Source organism: Pogoniulus pusillus, chromosome 4, assembly GCF_015220805.1.
Source record: "Pogoniulus pusillus isolate bPogPus1 chromosome 4, bPogPus1.pri, whole genome shotgun sequence".
In the NCBI taxonomy this organism is placed as follows: Eukaryota; Metazoa; Chordata; class Aves; order Piciformes; family Lybiidae; genus Pogoniulus; species Pogoniulus pusillus.
In genome coordinates this window covers 46751270-46779172 of record NC_087267.1, presented here as the reverse complement: position 1 = coordinate 46779172, position 27903 = coordinate 46751270, and the positions used below count along the sequence as shown (strand labels likewise).

Below are 27903 nucleotides of genomic sequence, written 5' to 3'. Positions count from 1 at the left end.
TACTGCGCTCCCGCCGCTCCCCGCGCACCCACGCGGCCCCGCCCCGCTCCGCCTCACCGACCACTCACACACCGCAGCGCCCAGAGCTGCCCAATGGCGCGCAGCTTCCGGGGAGGGGCGAAGGAAGCAGAGGACTGTGATTGGCCGACGGGAAACCACCCGGGAGGGGAGGGTTCTCCGGTCGGCTGCCGGTGACGCCATCACGCCGGCTCGCGACGCCACGCGCGGCCCCTGGCGCAGCGCGGGTGGGTGCCGGGGGCCGGGGGGAGGCCTGAGCGGGGAGCCGGTGCCGGGAGCCGGTGCCGAGCGGGCGAGGGGGGGGAGAGAAAACCGGCGGGGAGCTTGGGGTGTTCCTGAGGGAAAAGGCAGTCCCTGGGAACAGGGAGTTAATGGTTTTCCTGAGAAGAAAGGGAGTTTCAGGGGGTCTTGAGAGCAGAGGGAGCTTCGGGGGACCCTGAGGGAGCAGGGAAGTACTGATGTGCCTGAAGGAAGAGGGAGTGGTGTGTGTCTGAGGGAAAAAGGGAGCTTATGGTGTTCCTGAAGGAGCAGGGAATTACTGATGTGCCTGAGGGAAATGGGAGTGGTGTGTGTCTGAGGGAAAAAGAACGTATGGTGTTCCCGAAGGAGCAGGGAATTGCTGATGTGCCTGAAGGAAAAGGGAGTCGTGTGTGTCTGAGGGGAAAAGAACGTATGGTGTTCCCGAAGTAGCAGGGAATTACTGATGTGCCTGAGGGAAACGGGAGTCGTGTGTGTCTGAGGGGAAAGGGAGCTTGTGGTGTTCCTGAAGGAGCAGGGAAGTACTGATGTGCCTGAGGGAAACGGGAGCTTATGGTGTTCCTGAAGGAGCAGGGAAGTACTGATGTGCCTGAGGGAAAGGGAGCTTGTGGTGTTCCTGAAGGAGCAGGGAATTACTGATGTGCCTGAGGGAAAAGGGAGCTTATGGTGTTCCCGAAGGAGCAGGGAAGTACTGATGTGCCTAAAGGAATAAAATATTCTTTCCTAAAGGAGAAAGGGAATTTCTGTTATTCCTAAGGGAACTGGGAATTAATGCTTTTCCTGAGGAGAAAAGGAATTTCAGGGGTTCCTGAGAGCAAAGGGAGCTTCAGGAGTTCCTGAGGGAGCAGGGAGTTACTGATGTTCCTAAAGGAATAAAGTATTCTTTCCTAAAAGAGAAAGGGAGTTTCTGCTTTTCCTAAGGGAACTGGCAGTTAATGGTTTTCCTGAGGAGAAAAGGAATTTCAGGGGTTCCTGAGAGCAAAGGGAGCTTCTGGGGCTCCTGAGGGAGCAGCGAGTTACTGATGTGCCTGAAGGAAAAAGGAGTCGTGTGTGTCTGAGGGAAAAAGGGAGCTTGTGGTGTTCCTGAAGGAGCAGGGAAGTACTGATGTTCCTAAAGGAATAAAATATTCTTTCCTAAAGGAGAAAGGGAATTTCTGTTATTCCTAAGGGAACTGGGAATTAATGCTTTTCCTGAGGAGAAAGGGAATTTCAGGGGTTCCTGAGAGCAAAGGGAGCTTCGAGGAGTCCTGAGGGAGTGGTGAATTACCGCTGTGCCTGAAGGAAAAGGGAGCTTATGGTGTTCCTGAAGGAGCAGAGAGGTACTGATGTTCCCAAGGGAACAGAGTATGCATGTTTTCTTAGGGGAACAAAGGATCAATGCTTTCATAAAGGAGAAAGGGAATTTCTGTTATTCCTGAGGGAACTGGCAATTAATGGTTTTCCTGAGGGGAAAGGGAATTTCAGTTGTTCTTGAGACAAAAGTGAGTTCTAAGCTACTCGATTCAAGAGCTGTTGAGGTGCTGGAAGGTGTTTGGAGCAGGGCAGCAAGGCTGGGGAGGGGCCTGGAGCACAGCCCTGTGAGGAGAGGCTGAGGGAGCTGGGGGGGTGCAGCCTGCAGCAGAGGAGGCTCAGGGCAGAGCTCATTGCTGCCTGCAGCTGCCTGCAGGGAGGCTGTAGCCAGGTGGGGTTGGGCTCTGCTGCCAGGCAAGCAGCAACAGAACAAGGGGACAGAGTCTCAAGCTGTGCCAGGGCAGGTCTAGTCTGGATGTTGTTAGGAAGTTGTTGTCAGAGAGAGTGATTGGCATTGGAATGGGCTGCCCAGGGAGGTGATGGAGTCCCTGTGGCTGGAGGTGTTGAAGCCAAGCCTGGATGAGGCACTTAGTGCCATGGTCTGGTTGACTGGCCAGGGCTGGGTGCTAGGTTGGACTGGCTGAGCTTGGAGCTCTCTTCCAACCTGCTTGACTCTATTCTTTTTGCCTCTTTTCTTCCCGCTGCGTAGCCATGGTGGAGGGGGAGAGGCCGCGGACGCTGCTGCGGCTGGTGCAGGAGGCCCGGCTGGACTCCCTGCGGGATGAGCTGCAGCAGGACCCCAGCTTGGGCCCAGCCCTGCAGAGCCAGCGCTACGGGCGCCTGCGGGACACGCTGCTGCACCACGCTGCCCGCTATGGGCACCAAGAGGTCCTCGCCTACCTGGTAGAGGTGTTGGAGATGGATGTGGAGGTGTCCAATAGTGACTACAAGAGACCTCTCCACGAAGCGGCCTCCATGGGCCATAGGGAGTGTGTCTCCTACCTCCTGGAGAGAGGAGCAAGTGTGGACTGCTTGAAAAAGGCAGACTGGTAGGTATCTGGTTGGCTTTGTGTGGGTCAGGAGGGTATCTGAAAGGGGTTTGGATGCAGAATCCTGGGATAGTAGGATTGTTTTGGTTAGAAAAGACCTCTGAGATCATTGAGTCCCACCAGTCAAAGGCTGGGAATGAAAACAATTTCGAGTTGAATGCATGGAATCATGGCTTGGCTTGTTGTAAGGGACTTTTCAAGGTCATCTGGCCCAATCCCTTTGTTGTCAGGTTGAGCAGAGCAGCTAGAGCAGGTTGCTCAGAGCACCACACAACCTGACCTGGAATGGTTCCATCTACCACCTCTCTGGACAGTCTGGGTCAGGGTCTTACCACTCTCAGGGGAAAAAATGACTTCCTTCTCTTTAGTCTAAATCCCCTCCTTGCAGTTTCAAACCACCAACCTTTGTCCTGTCACAACAGGTCCTAAAATGTCTATCCCTAGCTTTCTCCTCAGCCCCTGAAAGGCCACCAGTAGGTCTTCCTTGAAGACTTCTCTTCTCCAGGCTGAACAACCCCAGCTCTGTCAGCCTGGCCTCACAGGAGAGGGCTTCCAGCCCTCCATGATTCCTGCAGCCTCCACTGGCCCTGCTCCAACAGTCTCTGCTGTGCTGAGGACTCCAAAGCTGGCCCCAGTACTGCAGGTGGGGGTCTTAAGAGGCAGAATCCTCTCCCTCCCCCTGCTGCCCATTATGCTGGGGATCAGCCCAGGGCAAGGCTGGGTCTGGGGTTTATTGTAGAAGCTGTAGATTATTGCTTCATTAGCAGCTTCCACTTAAAAACTTTCAGACACAGGTATTTATTCTTCTCCATTTCCCTGTCTGATGGGAAATGGTGATAATGATCCACCATTTACATGGAATCACAGAATTGTTTTGGTTGGAAAAGACCTTTCAGATCGTTCAGTCCAAGGATTAACCCAGCAGTGCCAGGTCACCATCAAACCATGGCCCTCAGCACCACTATTCCATAGCTTTTCAACTTTTCCAGGGATGGGAACTCCACTGCTGCCCTGAGAAGCCTGTTCATAGAATCATAGAACCAAGCAGGTTGGAAGAGACCTCCAAGCTCATCCAGTCCAACCTAGCACCCAGCCCTGTCCAATCACCCAGATCATGGCACTAAGTGCCTCAGCCAGGCTTGGCTTCAACACCTACACCCACAGCGACTCCACCACCTCCCTGGGCAGCCCATTCCAATGCCAATCACTCTCTCTGACAACAACTTCCTAACAACATCCAGTCTAGACCTCTCCTGGCACAGCTTCAGACTGTGTCCCCTTGTTCTGTTGCTGCTTGCCTGGCAGCAGAGCCCAGCCCCACCTGGCTACAGCCTCCCTGCAGGCAGCTGCAGGCAGCAGTGAGGTCAGCTCTGAGCCTTCTTTTCTGCAGGCTGCACACCCCCAGCTCCCTCAGCCTCTCCTCACAGGGCTGTGCTCCAGGCCCCTCCCCAGCCTTGCTGCCCTGCTCCAAACACCTTCCAGCATCTCTCTGCAATGGAGGAGCCCAGAACTGGGCACAGCACTCCAGGTGTGGCCTGAGCAGTGCTGAGCACAGGGGCACAAGAACCTCCCTTGTCCTGCTGCCCACACTGCTCCTGAGCCAGCCCAGGATGCCATTGACTCTGCTGCCCACCTCGTCACACTGTTGGCTCATGCTCAGCTACTGTCTACCGGTACCCCTAGCTCCCTCTCTGCCTTGCTGCTCTCAGCCACTCTGTCTGTAGGAGCTGAACTTGTTGAGGTTCTAGAAGAGGAGGCTGAAGGGAGACTCTGTGGCTTTCTACAGTTTTCTAAAAGGAGGTTGGAGCCAGCTGGGGATCGACCTGTTCTTCCAAGTACCAAATGACAGGACAAGAGGAAATGGGCTCCAGTTGTGCCAAGTGGGGGTTAGATTGAACACAGGATCATAGAATTGTCAGTGCTGGACAGGACCCCAAAGATGATCTAGCTCCAACCCCCCTGCCATGGGCGGAGAGACCTGCATGAGGAACTATTTATTGTCAAGCCCTGGACCAGCACAGTGGTGGAGTCCCCATCCCTGGATGGATTTCAAAGCTGTGCAGCTGTGATGCTGAGGGCCATGGTTTAGTGGTGACCTGGCAGTGCTGGGTTAATGGTTTGACTTGGTAGTCTTAAAGGTCTCTTCCAAGCAAAAGAATTCTGTGATCCTATGTATGCAAAAGCTGTGCTGTAACAGCTTGTGACTCTGCTTTCAGCACGTGAGGAGCCTCTGTTAAGCCATTGTGAAGGTTTGGGTGTTACCTGCCTCCCCCACATTTAAGAAATTCACCCAGACTTGTCTCAGCTGGCTGGAAATTAAAGAAATTAAGCTTTATATTTACAGCTTAGCATAATATCCAAGCAGATAACTACAATATCTACAGCTATAGACAGAAATAGACAAGTGAAAAAGTAATACAGAAACACAACAGCCCTCCCAGAAACCAGAGTCCCCAGGAGGGGCTCCCAACCACCTTTCCACCTCCCTTCCATCCCTCTTCCTTATTCCAAACTTTGCCTTACATTCAAGGTGAGTTTGGAGAATCGGCCAGGGGAGGTTAGAATCCTAGCATAGCATCAGTCAGGGTTGGAAGGGACCACAAGGATCATCCAGTTTCAAGCCCCCTGCCATGGGCTGGGAAGCAGAAGGTTTAGTTACACAGATGGCAGGTTAGAGAGAGAAGGGAGGCAGTCAAAGCCAGAGAGCAACTCTGTTAGCTATGGTTGTCTTCTTGTTCTTATCCATCTCAGCAAGCCTATGAGTGCAGTAGCCATCACCATTGTTTCCTTTTCACAGCCTAGCATCTAATTCCTCTCACTAAAATATCCCACCTAGGCTCAAACTAGCACAGCCATTCAAATCCATGGAATATGATAAGTACCACATTCTGCTTGGAGAAGATCTTTGCCTTTAGCCAAGAGGGTGGGTTTAGCCCATCAGTTTTCCTTCTGGCTTGCTCTCCGCAGCTGGCAGTGAGTTGCTGTGTTTATGAGACAGGCCAGTTGGTGCTTGAGACAACTTTAAATCGTGCTTCAGGCTCAGACATCAGGACAAAAGCCATCAAGACACTGTCTCTTTAGTTATGGTTGCCTCCTTTTCCTTCAGGACTCCCTTAATGATGGCTTGCACCAGGCCAAACCTGGAAGTGATCAAAGCTCTGGTGGAGCACGGAGCCAACCCACTGCTGAAGAATAAGGATGGCTGGAATTGCTTCCACATTGCCAGCCGGGAGGGTCATCCCCATGTCCTCCAGTATCTGCTGGATGTGTCCCCAAGCAGCTGGGACACAGAGAGCACCATAAAGAGAACTCCTCTGCACACAGCAGGTAAAAGAGGATCCTGTTATCACCAGGGTAGAAAGGGGAGAACAGGTTGTGGCAGCAGCAGACGGCAGAAAGAGGATGATGTTTTAGCTCCTGTTGGAGAAGCTCACATTCCTGCTCCTGATAATTTAGCTTGGATATTAGGAAGAAATTCTTAACAGTGAGGGTGGTGAGACATTGGAGCAGGTTGGCTAGGGAGGTTGTGCATGCTTCCTCTCTAGAGGTGTTCGAGACCAGGTTGCATGGGGCCTTGAGCAACGTGGTCTAGTGGGAGATGGCCCTGCCCATGGCAAGGCGTTGAAACTAGATGATCTTTAAGGTCCCTTTCAGCCCAAACTGTTCTGTAATTCTAAGCAAAATGTGACCTATCTCACTACAAAACTCCAGAGAAATGCTTAAACATGGAGTTATTAAAATTGCATGAGACGAGCCTGGTGGTAAACCTTAGTAGGAGCTCACATCTGAACTTCCATGCGCTGATGGTGCTTGTCTGCATCTCTGCAGGGTTTCACCTCAGGCCAGAGACTCATTTTGGTTGTTTTCAGAGAAATAATAAGACTTAGACTTAATATTTCTTACTGATGAACCCAAGATGAGGCTTGTAGGAGGCTGGAGGCTCCTCAGCTCCTGCTTCACTGGATTTTGCCTGTACTCAAAGCATATCTTTGTAGTACACAACAGTTGGGTTCACATGGGAATCATGGATTCATCCCAGGAACACTTATGATGATGTGATGAAGGTGCCAGTCTCTGTTCAATGGTGGACAAGGGACAGTGGACACAAACTGGAACATAGGAAGTTCCACCTGAACATGAGGGAGAACTTCTTTAGTGTAAAGGTGCTGGAGCCCTGGAGCAGGCTGCCCAGAGAAGTCATGGAGTCTCCTCTGGAGACTTTACAGATCCCTCTGGATGCCTTCTTGTGTGACCTGCCTTAGGTAATCCTGCTTTGGCAGGGGAACTGGACTTGTTCTTCAGAGGTACTTTCCAATCCCTACCATTCTATGATTTCTCACAGGCTTTGGCCTCCTTGCACCACTGTGCTAGTCTCCCATCTCTGCCTTCCCACAACAGGTATATCCAAGCTCCCTCAGCTCAGCACAGGTTGCAATCCAGGAGGAAATGTCTTCAAGTTGCAGTAGGGAAGGTTTAGATTGGATGTGAGCAACAGTTCTATCACAAAAGGGTTGTCAAAGCCTAGAACAGGCTACCCAGGGCAGTGGCAGAGTCCCCATTCCTGGAGGGATTTCAAAGCCATGTAGTTCTGAGGGACATGGCTTAGTGGTGACCTGGCAGTGCCAGGTTAGTGGTTGAATTTGGTCTTAAAGGTCTCTTCCAACCAAAATCATTATGTGCTTCTAAGTTGGGCAGTGGAGATGAAGTGTGGTCTTCCAAAAGCTTAAATCTCCCTCCTGAGATGCAGTGAGAGTGGATGATGAAGGGAACAAGTCAGGGTGACATTGTGGGGCAAGCTCAGGGTTGACGTAAATCTGAAACATGTCCCAGGTCTTGTCAGTGTCTCTACAGGAGACATGAACATGTGGAGCCACCACTCAAACTTGCAGCTTCCTAAGTTCATTCCCAAAGAATTTAATCAGGATTGACTCTCCAGAAAGACCTGAGGTGTGGTGAGGAGACCCCTGCTGTGCTGTAATTAATCTGTCAGATGTGTTGCTTTTTGCCTGTCGTTTCCATTCCTTCCTCAGCCCTCAGGAGCCACCCATCCACTACACTGTGCTCATCAGCAGTGACAGTCCCAGCGCCCAGAGACGTTGTCTGTGCCTTAGTCCTTGTGCTTGACCCAGGAGTGACAAATAGCTGTTGAGGTGTTTGGTATTTCAGGCTATGTAGTGAGGAGCAGGTTGCCCGAGAAATGACTGAAAGAGTCATAGAATGGTTTGGTTTGGAAAGGACTCAAAGGTCATCTTGTCTAACCTCCCTGCAGTGAGTAGAGACATCTTTAACTGGATCAGGTTGCTCAGAGCCCCATCAAGTTTGGTCTTTGTTTATTTATGGGTTCTTTTGTTCCTATTTAATCCTAAATCTTGTGTTTCCATGATGGCTTGGCAGCATTGTCTCAGACCTCTCCCCACAGAAGGAAGGACATTGTGTGGAGATTAAGGAGTTGAGGGTTTGGGGACAGGGTGAAAATTGTCCTGAGAAGGATATAAGCTTTTGACCTTAATCTTAAAGTCTCCTTCATGTTTTGTGATGGGGATACAGACAACGAAGGTGGGACCCAGCAGCTGGCTCTCACTGCTTTGTAGAGGTGTCTGCACCTCTTTATTGCTTCCTGTTTGACATTCCCTCTGGCAAAGCCATGATTTGGATCACTTTAGTGATCCAGGTTAGACTTTGGACCACATAATGTTGGAGCAGCTGGTGTGGGAGCAACTGGACAGCAGGAAGGGCTGGAGCTGCTTAAACCACCTTTGCCCCCAGTATAATTTTAACCGAGGAGGGTTAATTTTAACCCCTGGAGGCTGCTTCTGGGGAGGATGGTGGTGCTGGTGCCAGTGATTTCCCCCCTCCCCCCCCACCCAGTATAGCCCAGTTACACAAACACGGCCTCCAAGGGGCTGGAGATGCTCCTGGAGGAAATGAGAAGATGAACCACCCATCTCAATGAGTTCCCATCCCCAGGGTGTAGATATGAGCACATTAATCCGTGACCAGACCAGCTGGCTTCCTGGCACAGTTATCCCTGGGTAATTGTCACTCTTTTGGGGTTGATTCCTCCAGCTTTGCTGCTTCAAATATCCATAGCCTGAGGCAGAAGAGCAGGGGAAATAGAATTAGAAGAAGTGGAGTGCAGGAGTGGACCTGAGCACTGCAGCTCTCTTGTGTCTCTGGTTGTTGAGGGAGGCAGTTGTGTAGTTTGGGGTGGGTTTGCTTTGCATGGCTCAAGCTTTTCTTAGCCTTCACTTCAAAAATCCTTTTCATGCTGGGACTCTGCTTGTATTTCTATCACAGAATACATCGGGTTGGAAGGGACCCTCAAAGGTCATCTTGTCCAACCCCCCTGCAGTGAGCAAGGGACAGCTCGGGTGAGGAGCAGGCAGCCAAGATCTGTGAGGGTGGGAAGCGCTGGTTGAGCTTTCAGAGCATCTATCATGCAGCTGCAGCTGAAGGTTATTGCTAGTAACACATACTTGTCAGAGACTCTTTTTCATTGCACAAACAGTCTAAAGAAGAAGCTCTGAGCTTGTTTTGGTTCTTTTTTTTTTCCTTGAATATAGTAGATTTGTTTTGCAGAATGACCTGCAGGGGGGAGGGAAAAAAAAGCCAAGTCAAGGTTATCCTTCCAGGAAGAATGTTCCAATGTGAGATGTTCAAATCTTTCCCCCACCATCCTGTTGTTGTTTTTTCCTGCTGTCTGGGTGAGGATGCTTCATTAGGATGATAACAGTGATGGACAGTTGGAGTGGCTGAGGAGGAGGAGTGAAGATGCCATCCAGCTATGCAGCACCTCCCTGCTTTCTGTTCTTTTTTGCTGCTCCTGGATTTCCCCTCAGGGGGTCAGAAATCCTTGCAAAAAATGATCTTTGTGCCAGCTTCACTCTGCAGGTAGAGACAAACCTTTGTGCAAGCCTTTTCTCTGGTGTTTTGCTGTAAGATCAGGGGGAGGCTTGAGATTTAGAATCATAGAATCAGTCAGGGTTGGAAAGGACCACAAGGATCATGTAGTTCCAACCCCCCTGCCATGGGCAGGGACACCCTACCCTAGATCAGGAGATCTAGATACCCTAGATTTGGAGACACAAGTTTCTGATCACCAACCACTCCCCAAAAAATCATAAACATCTTTAAATGGAAAGGCTCTTGGAAGCTCTTCCCTCATAATGAGTAAGCCAGAAGGGGCAGAAACCTGATTATGTCTCAGTGTGGGCGGGTGGTGGCATGAGAGCATAACTGAAGGGTGGGTTTCCTTTCTCTCACAGCGATGCACGGCTGCCTGGACGCTGTGGAGCTGCTTCTGGAGCGGTAAGCAGCCTTCCTCCCACCGCTGTCTCTGCCTCCTCGCTTTTCCCCATCTCTCCTCCAGGCTTTTTCCGGCCTTTTGGAGACAAAGGGTATTTGTACTGTTGGGGAAGGCTGGTTGCACAGCTGCCCTGCATGCCATCCCGGGGCTGTCTCCATGCCCTCCAGCGTTTTCACGGCTGGTTAGGAGCCTCGGAGACAAGGCTTGGCTCCAGATGGGCTCTGATGGGCTCTGACTTCACGATGACATAAACCCTGCTTATGTAACTCCTCTCTTTTTTGTGCTGATTCATTCCTGTCGCCTCCGAAGTGTCCGAGGCCCCACAACAACTCCACCACCAGTTTTTCTGACAGCTCAGTTGTGAGCGCAGCTCCTCCGGGCTGGACTGAGCCTCCAGGCTGGACTGAGCCTCCTCAGGCTGTGGCTTCCTGGTGGCTGCTGTGAAGTGGCTTTAAATCACCATCTGCTCAGTCACCATGACCCTGTTAGCTTCCTAACCAGCACTCTTGGCTGCCAGAGCTGGAGCAGCTGTACTCAGGCAGCAGCTCTTGTTAGCCAACTCATCCCAGCTTTGATAATTTCCCTCCTTGCTTGGCCCAGCATAAATGGAGCTCTGTGATTCAAGCCCAGGCTTTCCCTAGTAATTGTCTTCTCTCATTTCACTGAAGCTTGAGACTGAGTGGAACCTATGGGCTTTGATTTTTTTTTGTCCATGTGGCATTGTTGTGTGAGGATCCAGGCCACAAATCAGAGGATGGAAGCCCTCTGCTGTGAGGACAGGCTGAGGGAGGTGGTGTAGTTCAGCCTGGAGAAGAAGAGGCTTCAGGGAGACCTTCTGGTGGCCTTTCCAGACTAATGGGGCGAGTAAGAAGTCTGGGGAGGCAGACTTTTGATCCAAGCCTGTTGTGACAGTACAAGTGGTGATCATAGAACCATTTCAGTTGGAACATACTTTTAAGGTCATTAAGTCCAGCCATTCTCTAACTCTACCAAGTCTGGTATTAAACTATGTCCCTTAGCATCTACATGGATTTTAAACCTCTCCAGGAATGGGATTAAATCAGCTTCCTGGAGAGCCTGTTCCAGTGTTTGGAAACTCTTTCAGCAAAGATTCTTCTAATACCCAACCTCAGCTTCCTGTCTTGAGGCCATTTTCTTTTGTCTACTTGCTACTAGGGAGAAGAGAGTGACCCCCCCCTAGCTCCAACCTCCTTTCAAGGAGTCAAAGAATCATAGAATCAGCCAGGTTGGAGGAGACCTCCAAGCTCATCCAGTCCAACCTAGCACCCAGCCCTATCCAATCAACCAGACCATGGCACTAAGTGCCTCATCCAGGCTTGGCTTCAACACCTCCAGGGACAGAGACTCCACCACCTCCCTGGACAGCCCATTCCAATGCCAATCACTCTCTCTGCCAACAACTTCCTCCTCACATCCAGCCTAGACCTGCCCTGACACAACTTGAGACTGTGTCCCCTTGTTCTGTTGCTGCTTGCCTGGCAGAAGAACCCAGCCCCAGCCTCCCTTCAGCCAGAAGGTCTCCCTTCAGCGTTCTCTTCTCCAGGCTAAACAACCCCAGTTTCCACCACTGCTCCTCACAAGACACATTCTCCAGACCCTTCACCATCTTTGTTGCCCTTTCTGGACCCACTCCAAGACCTCAATGTCCTTCCTGCATCAGATTGAAGATCACATTGGGTGATTCTGTGCTCCACAACCTCCCTGGAGGTGTTGAAATCCAGGTTGGATGAGGCCTTGAGTGACCTGTTCTAGTGGGAGGTGTCCCTGCCAATGGCAGGGGATTGGAACTGGCTGATCCTTGAGGTCCCTTCCAACCCTAACCATCCTATGATTCTAGTTGAGGATTCCCCTGCTCACTGCAGATGGGTTAGATCTTCCTCTAGAACTGTTCTATGATTCTATGTCTGCTTTGCCTTTTATCTTCTCTCCCAGATGCCAGTACAAACCTGACAGCAGAGACAGATGTGGAGTCACTCCCTTCATGGATGCCATCCAGAATGGGCATGTTGACATCGCCCGGCTGCTCCTGGAAAAACACCAGGTCAGTGCATAAACCTCACCTCCCTCCTCCAGAACATGGCCTAGAGCTGCCAGGAGAAGCCATTTGCACATCCACCACAACAGTACTCTAAAGAAGCAGATCCCCAGGTTGTACAAAAGTGAATTCCTAAAGAAAGTAGATTTCCTCTGGAAATCAGCAAGGTTTTACCCAGTAAGGCTGCTAAGACTCAGCTCGTGGTGAAGATCTTCAGCTTGTGGTGAAGATCTTACCCTGGGGCAGAAAGGTGTCCCCACAGTGGGTGAAGGGGGATGCAGACAAAAAGCAGTGGCAGATGATGACAGGACTTAGAACCATAGAATCAAGCAGGTTGGGAGAGACCTCTAAGCTCATCTAGTCCAACCTAGCACCCAGCCCTAAACAATCAACCAGACCATGGCACTAAGTGCCTCAGCCAGGCTTGGCTTCAACACCTCCAGCCACAGAGACTCCACCACCTCCCTGGGCAGCCCATTCCAATGCCAATTACTCTCTCTGACAACAACTTCCTTCTGACATCCAGCACCTGCATCAAAGTCAAGACCAGCTCTTGGGAGTGCCAGGGGTTAGTGTTGGAGGCTCCTGTGGCAGTGCAGGGATTGGATAACATGGTGCCATCTGGCTCCAGCTCATCTCCAGCCTCCCTCTCTCATGTTGTCTCTTAGTAACCTCCCAATTTCCTCCAGCACTGAGGCATAAGCAGAGTATCATTAAAGCCAATTGTGCCCAGCTGGAACCAGACCACTACTTACTTTATTGGCTGCTGAATCAGTGTGAGATGGTTGGAGTCCAACTAATGGCTGATTCTCACAGAGGTGGGGTTGGGCTTCTCATCTCCTTTGCCCTCATTTGGCATCTCTTGCACCAGCTCTGGGGTTCGCTGGACAGTGTGGCAAACTGATGCACCTCACTGCCCTAACAGAAAGCTAGTGTGGCAAAAGCCCAGGGCTGCAGCAGGAGAAGTGTGGCCAGCAGGGCCAGGGAGGGGATTCTCCCCCTCTGCTCTGCTCTGCTGAGACCCCAGCTGGAGTCCTGCATCCAGTTCTGGAGCCCCTGGGACAAGAGGGCTGTGGAGATGCTGGAGAGTGTCCAGAGCAGGGCCAGGAGGATGCTGAGAGGCTGCAGCAGCTCTGCTGTGAGCACAGACTGAAAGAGTTGGGGCTGTGCAGGCTGCAGCAGAGGAGGCTCCCAGGTGACCTTCTTGTGGCCTTCCAGGATCTGAAGGGGGCTCCAAAAAAGCTGGGGAGGGACTTTTGAGGCCATCAGGGAGTGCCAGGCCTGGGGGGAATGGAGCAAAGCTGGAGGTGGGGAGAGTGAGAGTGGAGGTGAGGAGGAAGTTGCTGAGCAGGAGAGTGGTGAGAGGCTGGAATGGGCTGCCCAGGGAGGTGGTTGAGGCCCCATGGCTGGAGGTGTTTGAGGCCAGGCTGGCTGAGGCTGTGTGCAGCCTGCTCTAGGGTAGGGTGTCCCTGGGCATGGCAGGGGCTTGGAACTGGATAATCCTTGTGGTCCCTTCGCACCCTGACTGATTCTCTGATTCTGTGTTTGCTTACATTTCCAGTCTCACATTTCAGGAAATGAAGATGGGAGTCACTGATTCAGTTTCCTCTTGGTGGCCTGGCTTGCTGCCATGAAGCTAACAGCAGTGCTGCTCCCTTCTAGGTTTTATAAACCCATGAGTCAGGGCCACCAGACTTCAGGGGCTGCATTATGATGATCAGTGGATCCTTAATTCTCTTCCACTGCTTGATTTTATGTCTGTGTGGTTCACATTCAGAGACTCACAGAAGAGAGATCTCTTGAGATTATCCACCCATCTACCTCCCTTTGCTTCTGAAGAACTTGGGTCTACGTTCTTCTCCACCAGCATCATAAAGGTTGGATTTTTCTTCCTGCTTTGAAGCAGGAACTCAGGAGAGAGGGCTTGGTGGTCCTTTTTTTGGCACTAGAATCATAGAACCAAGCAGGTTGGAAGAGACCTCCAAGCTCAGCCAGTCCAACCTATCACCCAGCCCTGGCCAATCAACCAGACCATGGCACTAAGGGCTTCATCCAGGCTTTTCTTGAACACCTCCAGGTTGGTTACTCCACCACCTCCCTGGGCAGCCCATTCCAATGCCAATCACTCTCTCTGGCAAGAACAAACACTACTTTTAGCAATTAAAAAGCTCAGCAGAGAGCTGGGTCAGGTCCAATTTATGGTGCACTGGTCCTACTGGTTACAGATTCTCCCTTTTTGCTCTGCCCTAGGGAGGCTGCAGCTGGAGTTCTGGGTCCAGTTGTAGGCTTCCCAGTTCAAGAGAGACAGGGAATGGTTAGAGACAGTCTGGCAGAGGTTACACAGATGCTGAGGATCCTGGAGGATCTCTGTGAGGGGGCAAGGCTGAGAGACCTGGGGCTGTTGAGCCTTGAGAAGAGCAGCCTGAGAGGGAATCTTCTCAATGCTCAGCAAGAGCTTAAGGGTAGGGCAGGCAAAAGTCTGGACTCTTGTCAGTGGTGCCCAGTGACAGGACAAAGGGCAGTAGACAGCCAGAAGGTTCTGTCTGAACATGAGGAGAAACTTCTTGATTTTGAGGGTGGTGAAGCCCTGCAGCAGGCTGCTTAGAGGTTGTGGAATCTCCTTGTCTGGAGGAATTCCAAACCCACCTGGCCATTGTAATCCTGGGCAACCTGCTGTGGGTGCTTTAGCAGGGGAGTTGATCTGGATGACCTCCAGAGGTCCTTTCCAACCTCTACTGTGCTGGGATTCTGTGATCCCTCGTGTTCATTGCCCTCTCCACAGCCATGGCAGGCAGATGTGATTCTGCTTCTGTTGGTGATTGTCCTTGAAGGCTTGACCAGGTTGTTCATTGCTTTCCTTTCCCCTCCTCCCCCATTCCAGGCCAGTCCTTCAGCCGTGGATGCTGTGGGTGCTCAGGCTCTGCACCGGGCAGCTGTGACAGCCCAGGACGAAGCCATCCAGTTCCTTGTCTCGGAGCTGGGTGTCGAGGTCAACGAGAGAGCAACCCCCCTCCAGCTCACAGCTCTGCACTATGCAGCTAAGGTCTGTTCTCTTCCCAGGCTTCCTCTGCAAACTCTTTGCCAGTTGGTGTCCTTGGCTATCCTCTGTCACTGTCTTCTCTGTTCCTGACCAGTTCCACACCCTGTTTGATGGGGTAGTGATAGATAGTAGGCTGAAGATGAGCCAGCAGTGTGCCAATGGCATCCTGGCCTGCATCAGGAACAGTGTGGCCAGTAGGACAAGGGAGGTTATTCTTCCCCTGTACTCAACACCGGTCAGGCCACAACTTGAGTGCTGTGTCCAGTTCTGGGCTCCTCAGTTCAAGAGGTATGTTGAGGTGCTGGAATGTGTCCAGAGAAGGGCAACAAGGCTGGGGAGGGGCCTGGAACACAAACCCTACGAGGAGAGGCTGAGGGAGCTGGGGGTGTGCAGCCTGCAGAAGAGGAGGCTCAGGGCAGACCTCACTGCTGTCTACAACTACCTGAAGGGAGGCTGCAGCCAGGTGGGGTTGGCCTCTTCTCCCAGGCAGCCAGCAATAGAACAAGGGGACACAGTCTTAAGTTGTGCTGGGGAAAGTATAGGCTGGATGTTAGGAGGAAATTGTTGGCAGAGAGAGTGATTGGCATTGGAATGGGCTGCCCAGGGAGATGGTGGAGTCGCTGTCCCTGGAGGTATTCAAGCAAAGCCTGGATGAGGCACTTAGTGCCGTGGTCTAGTTGACTGGCATGGACTGGGTGCTAGGTTGGCCTGGATGATCTTGGAGGTCTCTTCCAACCTGGTTGATTCTATGATTCTATGGTGGTTTTTAGAGCCACATGAATTGCTACAGTTCTTCACCAGGCTCTTCCTGCTCATCTGGTAGAGGAGCCATGAATGAAATGCAGCTCAGATTTCTTTTTGTGTCTTCAGATCTGGTGGTCTGAGCCACAGCAGATCAGCAGCTAGTCTCCATGTCAGCAGTTTGCTGAGCAGAAGATGGCTGATCACAGAACTCTGCTGAAGATCATTCAGTCCACCTCTCCTGTTAAAGCATCATCACCCAAAGCAGATTGCCCAGGGTCACAATGCCCAGATGGGTTTGGAAACTCAAAGTAGGAGACTGTACAACCTCTCTTGGCAGTCTTCTCCAGAGCTCCACCAGCCTCACAGCAAAGAAGTTTCTTTTCATGTTCAGACAGAACCTTCTGGGTTGCAGCTTGTGCCCATTGCCCCTTGTCCTGTTACTGGACACCACTGAGAAAAGTGTGGCCCCAACCTATTGCCCGCCACCCTTCAGCTCTTGCTGAGCACTGATCAGATTCCCTCCCAGGATGCTCTTCTCCAGGCTCAATGGCCCCAGGGCTCTCAGCCTTTCCTCCTCACAGACATGCTCCAGGCCCCTCGGCATATTCCCAGCCTCCTCTGGACTCTCTCTAGTAGTTCCTTGTCTCTTTCGAACTGGAAAGCTTAAAACTGGACCCAGGACTCCAGCTGTGGCTTCACTAGGGCAGAGTAGAGGGGAAGAACCTCTCTTTACCTGCTGGCTGCACTTTTCCATGCACCTGATGCACTGTGAAGCAGCTGTAGGCTGGCTGCTGGCCTGCCTGTGGCCAGACTTGAGAAAGCAGAGCTGGAAAAGCTGGGGGAGCTCCCAGGCCCTTATCTCTGTCCTTCACACAGGAGCTGTTTTGAATTCCAAGCAGTGAGAGTTGGAGTTTTCTCCTCCACCCATCCCATTCCTGTGTGAGAAGCAGAGCCTGTTGGGCTGTGGGTCCTGCAACACTCTCTGGGAGCACAGAACAGATCCCAAAAGCCTCACCAAAGACCAGGATCACTGCTGGGACTCTGCTGCCTCCTTTCTGCTCAGTGCTGTCCATAGTTTGCATCACGCTGGGAAGGCCTCTGCTTGAATCCCTGCAAGGTCAGAGGGCAATTTGGGTTGGAAAGAACCTTTAAAAGCCTTCTTGACCAATCTCCCTGCAGTCAGCAGGGACATCTGCAACTAGAGCAGGTTGCTCAGAGCCCCAACCAACCTGACCTGGAATAGCTGCAGGGATTGGGCTTCTACTGCCTTTCTGAGCAACCTGGGACAGGGTCTCCCCAGCCTCAGAGCAAAACAAAACCAGATTGATCAGAGCTCTGAACAGCTTGACTTGGAATGGTCTCACCACCCTCAGAGCAAAACATTTCTTCTTTCTCTCCAGTCTAAATCTCTCTCTTTTAGTTCAAAACTGTCTGCCCTTGTCCTGTCACAACAGGGCCTCACAAAAAGTCTGTTCCCCAGCTTTCTTCTTGGCTCCTTTATGGCCTGGAAGGCCACCAGGTCTCCCTGGAGCTTTCTCTTCTCCACCCTGAACAACCCCAGCTCTCTCAGCCTGGCCTCACAGCAGATGGCTTTCAGCCTTCCCATTATTGTGGCCTCCTCTGGCCTTGCTCCAACAGGTCCATGTCCTTCTTGTGCTGAACTTTAACATGCAGCACTCAGAGCCTGGTCTAGACTTGTAGTGGGAACCAAGCAGCATCCCAGCGCCCTGCTCAGACAAAAGCATCAATGACACTTACTGGGAGTGCTGGCAACAGTCTTCTCCTCTAGCAGGGACCCAGCCCTGGTGTTTTTGGCTGCCACAAGAGCAGGGTTTTTTTTTCTCCCAGCTTCCCTTCCTCATGCCCTGCCCAGCCATGTTGAAAGCCCTTTTGGTTGCCAAGGGTACGTTTAGCAGCAGAGCTGCTGAGGAATATAATGTGCTTGGAGAAGATCCCAGCTCTGCCTTGGCTGGTGGCTGCTGATGGGGCAGTGATTTGATGTGTTTCTCTTCCTTCCCCAGGCTCAGTGTCACTTTGTATTTACAGCATCATTTGTTTGCCTGGTGGGGTGGGTGGTTTGGGGTTTTTCCCCCCCCTCCTTCTTTTCTTATTACTCTGTATTTATAAATACATAAAAATCAAATTAAGCTTTCAACTCAATTTGCTGCCAAGGCTGTAGCTGCTAAAGCAGAGCCTGGCTTCTTGTCTTTGCCACTCAAGAGGGAGAGCAGCAGAGAAATGGGAGCCTAGAGGAGGGTGGGGGAAGATCCTACTGAGTTCTGCCGTAACAGAGGGGGGAAGGAGTTGGTGGAGGGGATAAAAATAAAGAGCCTTCCCTTCTCATGCTGTGTGACAAAGGCTAATTCATGGTGTGGATGAAGTAATTGCCGAGCCAGGCATGGTATTTAGGGAGAGAGGATTTATTTGCTGTGGAGAAATGTGGGTGGGGGCTGTGTTACAATTTTCCCCTGAGGTGTTTCAAAGTGGCTACTGGCAGAAGAAAGAGTTGAGAAGGATACTGTGGGTCATGATGATCTGTGTCTCCTTGTGGCTTGGATGGGTGGAGGCTTTGCTGGGTGAAACAAACCTGTCTGGATGCAACCATCCAGACCAAAGAGTGGTGGGGAATGGAGTTAAATTCCAGTTGGTGGTCAGCCAGAAGTAGTGTTCACCAGGGCTCAGTGTTGAAGCCTGACCTCTTCAATGTCTTTATCTGGGGACGGAGGCAGCCTCAGTAAATTTGCAGATGACACCAAGTTGAGCACGAGTGTTGGTCTGCTGGAGGGTAGGAAGGTTCTGTGGACTGACCTGTGGGTCAGTGGGATGAGGTTCAACAAGGCCAAGTGCTGGGTCCTGCACTTGGGTCACAAGAAGCCCAGGAATGCCCCAGGCTTGGGGCAGAGTGGCTGGACACTTGCCAGCAGCAAAGGACCTGGGGCACAGTTGGTCAGCAGCAGCTGAAAATGAGCAAGTGTGTGTCCAGGCTTGGCTCTGCCATGCTGTGGCCTGCAGGACCAGAGCAGGGATTGTGTTGGGCAATGGTGAGGCCACAGCTTGAGTTCTGCATTCAGTTTTGGGCCCCTCACTCTAAGAAGGTCATTGAGATGCTGGAGTGGGTTGAGAGGAGGGCAGTGAAGCAGATCAAGTGTCTGGAGAAGAGAGCTTGTGAGGAGAAGCAGAGGGATTGAGGTTACTCAGCCTGGAGAAGAGGAGGAGGAGGAGTGGAGACCTCATTGCTCTCTAAAGCTCCCTGAAAGGAGGCTGGAGCCAGGTGAGGTTTGGTCTCCTCTCCCAAAGAACAAGTAACAGGACAAGAGGAAATGAGCTGAAGTTGCAGCAGGGGAAGTTGGATGTCAGAAGAGACTTCTCTGAAAGGGTTCTCAGGCAGGCTGCCCTGGGAGGTGGTTGGATCCCACCCCTAGAAGTGTTTAGCAGCTGTAGAGCTGTGGTGCTGAGGGAGATGGTGTAGCACCAGACTTGGTAGAGTGAGAGGATGGTGAGACTTGATGGTCCTAAAGGTCTTGCCCAGCCAAAATGATTCTGTGACTCCATCATTCTAGATACTGGAGTAACCCTTTAGGAAGTGCCAGAGGCCACCACGGGCAGATGTCCAAAGGCCACATCCACAACAGCTTCTGCTCTCTCAGCTGAATTCCACCTCAGGAAGCACAGGTCTTGTTCCCTCTGGATTTCCAGGGTGGGAAAATGCAGCTTTTTTTGCTGACATTTCATCCTGTCAGCCACCAACCAGCTACTGGTTCTGCAAGGTGAGGCAGGGACCCTGCAGGTCTTTGGCCAGCTGACACTAAAAGCAATTTAATTGAGTTACTGGAGTGGAGGTGAGGCAAAAACAAGATCACTTGACAAATTAGTGCCCTAATTTGTTGTTGAGAAACAACTTTAGGTTGTGCCACCTACTTGTCAGAGGTTGTTTTTCTGTTAACTCCTCCATGACCAGGGACAATCATAGAATGGTTTAGACTGGAAGGGACCTCAAAGCTCATCGAGTTCCAATCCCCTGCCATAGGCTGGGACACCTCCCACTAGAACAGGTCGCTCAAGGCCTCATCCAGCCTGGCCTTGAATCCTCCAAAGTCCTCACACCTCAGGGTGCTGGAGGGTGTCCCTAGAAGGGCAACAAAGCTGGTGACAGGCCTGGAATACAAGACTTATAAGGAGAGGCTGAGGGAGCTGGGGGTGTGCAGCCTGCAGAAGAGGAGGCTCAGGGCAGAGCTCATTGCTGCCTACAACTACCTGAAAGGAGGCTGTAGCCAGGTGGGGTTGGGCTCTGCTGCCAGGCAAGCAGCAACAGAAGAAGGGAACACAGCCTGAAGCTGTGCCAGGGCAGGTCTAGGCTTGATGTGAGGAGGAAGTTGTTGTCAGAGAGAGTGATTGGCATTGGAATGGGCTGCCCAGGGAGGTGGTGGAGTCTCTGTTACTGGAGGTGTTGAAGCAAAGCCTGGATGAGACACTTAGTGCCATGGTCTGGTTGATTGGGTAGGGCTGGGTGATAGGTTGGACTGGCTGAGCTTGGAGGTCTCTCCCAACCTGGTTGATTTTATGATCCTAAGGTCTTGTGTGTGCTAAGTGGATTTGTCGACCACAAAATCACAGAGTGGTGAGGGTCAGAATGGACCTCTGGAGACTATGGAGTCCAACTCCCCTGCCAAGGCAAGTTCACCTAGAGAAAGTCACACAGGAACACATTCAGGCAGGTTATGAAAGCCTCCAGAGATGGAAGCTCCACCACCTCTCTGTGCAGTCTGCTCCAGTGCCTTGTCACCCTCACATTAAAGAAGTTCCTCTTTATCTTTGGATGGAACTTGTGTTCATGTCTGGCCCATGGGCCTGTTACCACCATCAGTGGGAACTACAGTTATCTGAAAGCAGATCCAGCTGGATTGAGTATCTAGCACATCAGTCTGCTGTACCACCACCAGAGACAGCTCTGCCCTGGAGGGTGATTTTAAGCACTATTTGTCTTAATTAAACACTTTTGATTATAAAATGTTGTGTTAAATGTTCACAGAGAGAACAGTGCTCCTGGGATGCTGCTTTTTCAGCCTCTGTGTGGAACTTGCTGCCAGAGACACTCAAGGGATGCAGACACAGGCTGGAAGAACTGCCTGGTGGCTTCTCTCTGGCCAGTTCCCCTGAGAGAATCATAGAATCAATCAGGTTGGAAGAGAGCTCCAAGCTCATCCAGTCCAACCTAGCACCCAGCCCTGGCCAGTCACCCAGACCATGGCACTAAGTGCCTCATCCAGGCTTTGCTTGTGCACCTCCAGGGATAGAGACTGGAGGTCCCTGGGCAGCCCATTCCAATGCCAATCACTCTCTGACAACAACTTCCTCCTAACATCCAGCCTAGACCTCCCCTGCCACAGCTTCAAGCTGTGTGCCCTTGTTCTGTTGCTGCTTGCCTGGCAGCAGAGCCCAACCCCACCTGGCTACAGCCTCCCTGCAGGCAGCTGCAGGCAGCAATCGGCTCTGCCCTGAGCCTCCTCTGCTGCAGGCTGCACCCCCCCCAGCTCCCTCAGCCTCTCCTCACAGGGCTCTGCTCCAGGCCCTTCACCAGCTTCATTGCCCTTCTTTGGTCACCTTCCAGCACCTCAACATCTCTCTTGAATTGAGTAGCCCAGAACTGGACACAGCACTCAAGGTGTGGCCTGATCAGTGTTGAGTACAGGGGCAGAAGAACCTCCCTTATCCTGCTGCCCACACTGCTCCTGAGCCAGGCCAAGATGCCATTGGCATGGGAGAGGTGCAGAGCCTGTTCTGAAGCAATAACCCTGGTGCCTGTCTGCTCCCCCCACAGGAAGGACACGCACACACCATCCAGACACTGCTGTCCCTTGGCGCTGATGCCCAAGCAAAGGATGGGAAAAGCCGTTCAGGTAAGGCCCCAGAGCTGCTTCTTCACCCTCCTGCCAGTGGAGCCTGCCTTCCAAAGCAGCCCAGGATGTGTCTGCCCAGCCAAGCGTGCCAGGAGGTGCCAGATGTGTGCATGCAAAAGGCTTTCAGTGCAGTGTAAGCTCTGTAGCCTGGGGTTTTGCAGCTTTCATTCACTCTCTGTCTTCATTGCAGGAGTTTTTGATGGCTAATGGTGTGGTTGAGGATGTGGCAGGACCTCTCCTTTAGGGGAAGAGCAGAGATGCTAATATCTGAAGGGGGGCTACACGGTTCTACACTTTGGCCACACAAACCCAAGCAGCACTACAGGCTGGGACCAGAGTGGCTGAGAGCAGCCAGGCAGAGAGGGCCCAGGGGGTGCTGGGAGAGAGTAGCTGAAGCTGAGGCAGTAGTGCCCAGGTGGGCAGCAGAGCCAATGGCATCCTGCCCTGTATTTAGTGCTGTTGTCTAGTTGATTGGATAGGGCTGGATGCTAGGTTGGATGGGATGAGCTTGGAAGTCTCTTCCAGCCTCCTTGATTCTGTAGTAGTATGATTGTATGAAGGCTGGAGAAGCACTGTTTAGAAGGGCTTGCAGTGATAGCCTGAGAGGGGATTTGATCAATGTTTATAAGTATCTGAAGGCTGCCAGGAGCAGGGGGACAGGCTCTGCTCACTGCTCCCTGGGATAGGACAAGGGTGTAAGATGCAGCAAAAGAGGTTCTGCCTCAACACAAGGGGGAACTTCTTGACTGGAAGGGTCCCAGAGCACTGGCACAGGCTGCCCAGTGAGGTTGTGGAGTCTCCTTCTCTGGAGCCTTTCAAGGCCTGTCTGGATGTGTTCCTGTGTGATCTGTGTTAGATAGGATTGTCCTGCTGTGGCAGGGGGGTTGGACTGGATGACCTCCTTGGGTCCCTTCCAACCCCTAATATCCTGTGACCCTGTGTGATCCTGTGATGAGGAGCAAGGGTTTGAAACTGAAGCAGGGTAGATTTAGCCTGCACAGTAGGAGGAAGCTCTTCACAGTGAGAGTGGTAGAATACTGTAACAGGTTACAAAGGGATGTGGTTGAGGCCCTGTCCCTGGAGACATTCAAGATCAGACTTGATGTGGCCCTGGGCAGCCTTAGCTAGTTGGAGATGTCCCTGCTTACTGCAGGGACAAGATGACCTCTGAGGGTCCCTTCCAACCAGATGCAAGCTGTGGATTTGTGTTTCTTTTTAACCAGCTTCTTTAGCATGAGACTTTGAGAAGCTTCTCTGTCTTACCACCAAATTTGGTTGGAATTAGCTAGTTTGAAACAGTTTAGCTAGATAAATACAACTGCAGAAGCTCTTAAATCTCTATTTCTCAGCAAACTACCTAGGAGCAAATAATAACAGGGAGCTTGAACGTAAATATGGTTGCCATGGTGATGCCAGTGGGTTGGCATTCCCAGCGGGAGAGTCTGAGGCATCTTTTGCATCAGCATCTCTCTCTCAACAGGAGGGGAAAAAAAAAGTCTCAAGAAGTGGTTTCAGCCCCAAATTGGCAACTTACCCAGCTTTAGATTTGCTTAATAACACGCTTCAGTGGAGAGCATCTCTTAGGAGGCGAGCAAAAGCCTAGTCAGGAGTGGTTGAGGGGAGTGGGGTTGTTCATCCTGGAGAAGAGAAGGCTCAGGGGAGCCTTTCTTGCTCCCTACAGCTCCCTGAAAGGAAGTTTTGCTCCCTAAAACTCCCTGAAAGGAGGTTGAGGGCAGGTGGAGATCGATATTCTCCCAGGAAAGAAGTCATAGGACAAGAAGAAATGGCTTCAAGTTGGGAAGTTTGGGGAGGGACTGGCATTTAGCAGTAGGACAAGATGGATGTTAGAAAAATTTCTTCACAGAAATGTTTTATAGGCATTGGAAGAGGTTGTCCAGGGAGGTGAGTGAGTCACAATCCCTGGAGGTATCTAAAAGACTCAGGGATGTGGTGCTGAGGGATGAGGGATGTGGTTTAGTGGTAGCGGCTTAGCAGTCATAGAGGGATTGTGAGCTTCAGGCAAGTAGTTGGGCTTGACAATCTCAAAGGTCCCTTCCAACCTCAACAGTTCTATGGTTCTGTGTGATTCTAGGCTGGATGGGTGGGCAGAGGCCAATGGGATGAGACTGAACAAGGCCAAGGGCAGGGCTCTGCACTTTGGCCACAACAACCCCAAGCAGCGCTACAGGCTGGGGCCAGAGTGGCTGAGAGCAGCCAGGCAGAGAGGGCCCTGGGGGTGCTGGCAGAGAGCAGCTGAAGCTGAGGCAGCAGTGCCCAGATGGGCAGCAGAGCCAATGGCATCCTGGGCTGGCTCAGGAGCAGTGTGGGCAGCAGGACAAGGGAGGTTCTTGTGCCCCTGTGCTCAGCCCTGCTCAGGCCACACCTGGAGTGCTGTGTCCAGTTCTGGGCTCCTGCACTGCAGAGAGATGTTGAGGTGCTGGAAGGTGTTTGGAGCAGGGCAACAAGGCTGGGGAGGGGCATGGAGCAGAGCCCTGTGAGGAGAGGCTGAGGGAGCTGGGGGTATGCAGCCTGCAGCAGAGGAGGCTCAGGGCAGAGCTCATTGCTGCCTGCAGCTGCCTGCAGGGAGGCTGTAGCCAGGTGGGGTTGGGCTCTGCTGCCAGGCAAGCAGCAACAGAACAAGAGGACACAGTCTCAAGTTGTGCCAGGGGAGGTCTAGGCTGGATGTTAGGAGGAAGTTGTTGTCAGAGAGAGTGATTTGCATTAGAATGGGCTGCTCAGGGAGGTGTTGGAGTCTCTGTTCCTGTAAGTGTTGAAGCCAAGCCTGGATGAGGCCCTTAGTGCCATGGTCTGGTTGATTGGCCAGGGCTGGGTGCTAGGTTGGACTGGATGATCTTCAAATCTCTTCCAACATGATTGGTTCTATGGTTCTATGACAAGGGGCAATGCTTAAAGCTAGAGAAGGATGGATTTAGATTGGACATTAGGGCAAAGTTCTTTGCTATGACAAACACTGGAACAGGTTGCCCAGGGAGGTGGTGAAGGGCCTATCCCTGACCTGGACACCTTCAAAGTCATGCTCAATGGGGCTCTAAGCACTCTGATCCACTTGGGGATGTCCCTTGCTTACTGCAGTAGGGTTGGACTAGATGACCTTTAAAGGTCTCTTCCAACCCAGTGCATTCTCTGGTTCTACAGTAAGTAGCACCAGGGGAGGCTTAGCCTGGACATGAGGAACAATTTCTTCCCCCAAAGGGTTGTCAAGCCCTGACCCTGGCTGCCCAGGACAGCGGTGGAGTCCCCATCCCTGCAGGGCTTTAAAAGCCATGGCAATGTGTTGCTGAGGGCCATGTTTTAATGGTGGCGTGGCAGTGCTGGGTTAATGGATGGCATGAAAGGTCTCTTCCAACCAAAGCCGTTCCATGATTCTCCCTGTGCCATCCTGTGCCCCCACAGCTCTCCACGCAGCGTGTGCTGGGCAGCGGGCGGATGCCGCACGCGTCCTGCTCCGCGCCGGGCTGCGCGACGCCCCGGATAGCAGCGGCACGCTGGCTCAGCAGCTGGCAAGCAAGCCAGAGGTCATCCAGCTCTTCCAGGAAGCAGATGGCAGCACGTGAGACCAGCTGGGAGAGAGGAACACGTTTCATTTCAGTGGGGTAGGTCAATGATCTGGGACAAGAGCGAATGTAGAGCCCCGCGTCTGGGAAACAACAACTCCAGGACCAGTATAAGCTGAGGATTGACCTGCTGGAGAGCAGCACTGGGGACAGGGGCCTGGTAGTCCTGGTGGATAGAAGGATGACCATGGACTGGATGATCTTGGAGGTCTCTTCCAACCTGGTTGATTCTATTATCTTGCAGGTTGTAGCTGAATCACAGAATTGTTTTGGTTGGGAAGAGACCTTTAAGATCATAGAATCCAACCTAAATCCACCCTGGCTGCCTGAGATGCATACAGGGTGAGCAGAAACATCTGGATAGGTGGGAGGTTGCCCAGGTTGCCCAGAGAGGTGATAGATGCTCCATCCCTGAAAACATTGAAGGTGAGGTTGGACAGGACTCTGAGCAACCTGCTCTGTTTGAAGATGTCCCTGCTTACTGCAGGGAGGTTGGACTAGATGAGCTCTAAAGGTCCCCTCCAACCCAAACCATTCTGTGGTTCTCTGAAGTTAGAATCATGCTCATAGACCTGTTGAGATTGGAAGAGCTCTTTGAGCATCAAGGCCAACCACTTGCCTAGAGCTCACAGCCTTTACTGGAGGGGGAGTTTAAATAAAACTGGGTTTGCTCTGGCAGCTGCACCATCTTCCTTCCCAAACTCACAAGCACCTAGGCACCTGCTCAGGTGTTTCTAGCCAGGTCTCCTCGTGGTGATGCTGAGGACATGGACAGTCCTCATCCTTTAGATCCTCATCACATCTACCAGGCTTTCCTTCAGTCGATGCCCATGTAATAGTTTTGGGTAGATCCTTTTGTACCTCTTCAGAGCTGGTGGTGACTTTTACCCCATCCTGTTCTCCTCTGTGAGTTAAGAGGATTCACTCTTTAGCTGTTGTCTTTCAATGCTGGTGTCCCAACTAGCTGCTGGTAGACGTGAGCCTAGAGCTTGAGGACCTGCTGAGTTGGTGTCACCACCAACTTTTTCACTGTTTCTTCTGTGTTCTGTTTTTCCCACAGCCAGATCTTCCTGCTCAACCTCTGTCCAGGCCAACCTCAGCATTTCCACTGTCTGTACATCCAGACGGACGTCATTCCAGTCCTCCAAGACAATCTGCAGTTGCCAACAAGGCTGTCTGTCCCATCCTGACTTGCCTGTGTGTCATGGACTTGTCCAACAGGGATTGATGATGGTGGATCATACAGATCAGTGGTTGTCTGATCTCAACGAAGCCAAATGCAAGGTCTTGCAGCTAGAGTGGGTAAATGCCCAGGATCAGGCCAGGATGGAGGAGGAAGCAGCTCTGTGGAGAAGGACTTGGGGATTCTGGTGGGTGAAAAGCTGGACATGAGCTGACACTGTGTGCTCCTAGCCCAGAGCCTATCTGTCCTGGGGCTGATCCCCAGCAGCTTGAGCAGCAAGTGCAGGTTGGTGATTCTGCTCCCCTGCTGTGCTCTGCTGAGACCCCACCTGCAGTGCTGGGGCCAGCTCTGGAGTCAGCACAGGACAGACATGGACCTGTTGGAGTGGGGCCAGAGGAGGCCACAGCAGTGATGGGAGAGCTGGAAGTCCTCTGCTGTGAGGCCAGATAGAGAGGTGTGGTTGTTCAGGTTGGAGAACAGAAGGCTCCAAGGAGACCTTCTGGTGGCCTTTCAGGGCTGAAAGGGGCCAAGGAGAAAGCTGGGGACAGACTTTTACATAAGAGGCTGTTGTGACAGGACAAGGGGTGATAGTTTGAACTACAAGAGAGAGATGTAAACTAGATAGAGAAGGTGGTGAGACCTCATCCCAGGTTGCCTAGAGAGGTGGTAAAGGCCCCCATCCCTAGAACCATTCCAGGTCATACTGTTTGAGGTTCTGAGCAATCTGTTCTGGTTGCAGATGTCCCTGCTGACAGCAGGGAAGCTGAACTAGATGACCTTTAAAGGTCCTTTCCAACCCAACGCCTTCTGTGCTTCTAAATACTGAAAGCCATTTAAAAGGAGCTGCACTGCTCCCATCCAAGCCACCATGGTAGGGTTTTGACAACGTGATGGAACTTGTCATACTTCTTCATCACTCCCAGCATGTTGCCCTCTGTTGTGTGCCCTGGTAGGCCTGTAGGACTCAGCCATCTGACCACATTAAGATGTCTTAAGCTCTGCAAGTGTCTAATCCATGCCTGGCAGCCCTGAGGCATGTAAGCAGCTTTGCCACTGCGTACGTGCTCCTTGCCCGGCTCCTTCCCCAGGATGTGGCTCCATGGGGCCTTAAAACCAGTCTGCAACTGGGAAATTCCTGCCTAGCTACAAGGAAGTGGTGGGTGGAGGAGACTGGGTAGAGACAAGGATTAAAAAAAACCCACTTAGATGTTTGTTAAAAAGCAAAAAAGGAGGCTCAGAGCTGAAGAAGGTCCTGGCTCTGTTGTGTTGGTGCTGGGCTGTGGTTTGGTGGTGGATGGGGGGGGATTTCCTGCAGCCAGTGTGAGCCTGGGGGACAGCAGAAAGTCTTCTTGGGGTATTTTTTGGGGCAGAAAGAAGGAAATGCAAGAGGGACTGTGTGTGAGAAGTGAAAGTGGCATTTGGGAAGTAGAAGAGCGTCAAGAAGTGTGGTTTCATTGTGATCATTAAAGTGCTGGAGTTAGAAGTGA

At 51.9% G+C, this 27903-nt stretch overlaps 1 protein-coding gene across 3 annotated transcripts; it reads left to right on the top strand.

Moving 5' to 3' along the window:
• The first annotated feature begins 166 nt into the window (after nucleotides 1–166).
• Nucleotides 167–27903, top strand: ANKRD16 (ankyrin repeat domain 16). 3 transcript variants are annotated; one of them, XM_064142766.1, is made up of 9 exons: nucleotides 167–245; nucleotides 2276–2615; nucleotides 5722–5942; nucleotides 9881–9923; nucleotides 11875–11983; nucleotides 14859–15020; nucleotides 21580–21658; nucleotides 25073–25272; nucleotides 26294–26476. In XM_064142766.1, the coding sequence occupies exons 2-8, from the start codon at nucleotides 2278–2280 to the stop codon at nucleotides 25231–25233; spliced, it is 1113 nt and encodes a 370-aa protein (XP_063998836.1). In that variant the 5' UTR covers nucleotides 167–245; nucleotides 2276–2277; the 3' UTR covers nucleotides 25234–25272; nucleotides 26294–26476. The 3 variants fall into 3 exon arrangements, with proteins under 3 accessions (XP_063998836.1, XP_063998834.1, XP_063998835.1); XM_064142764.1 differs by lacking the exon at nucleotides 25073–25272 and having other exon boundaries at nucleotides 26294–27903; XM_064142765.1 differs by lacking the exons at nucleotides 14859–15020; nucleotides 25073–25272 and having other exon boundaries at nucleotides 26294–27903.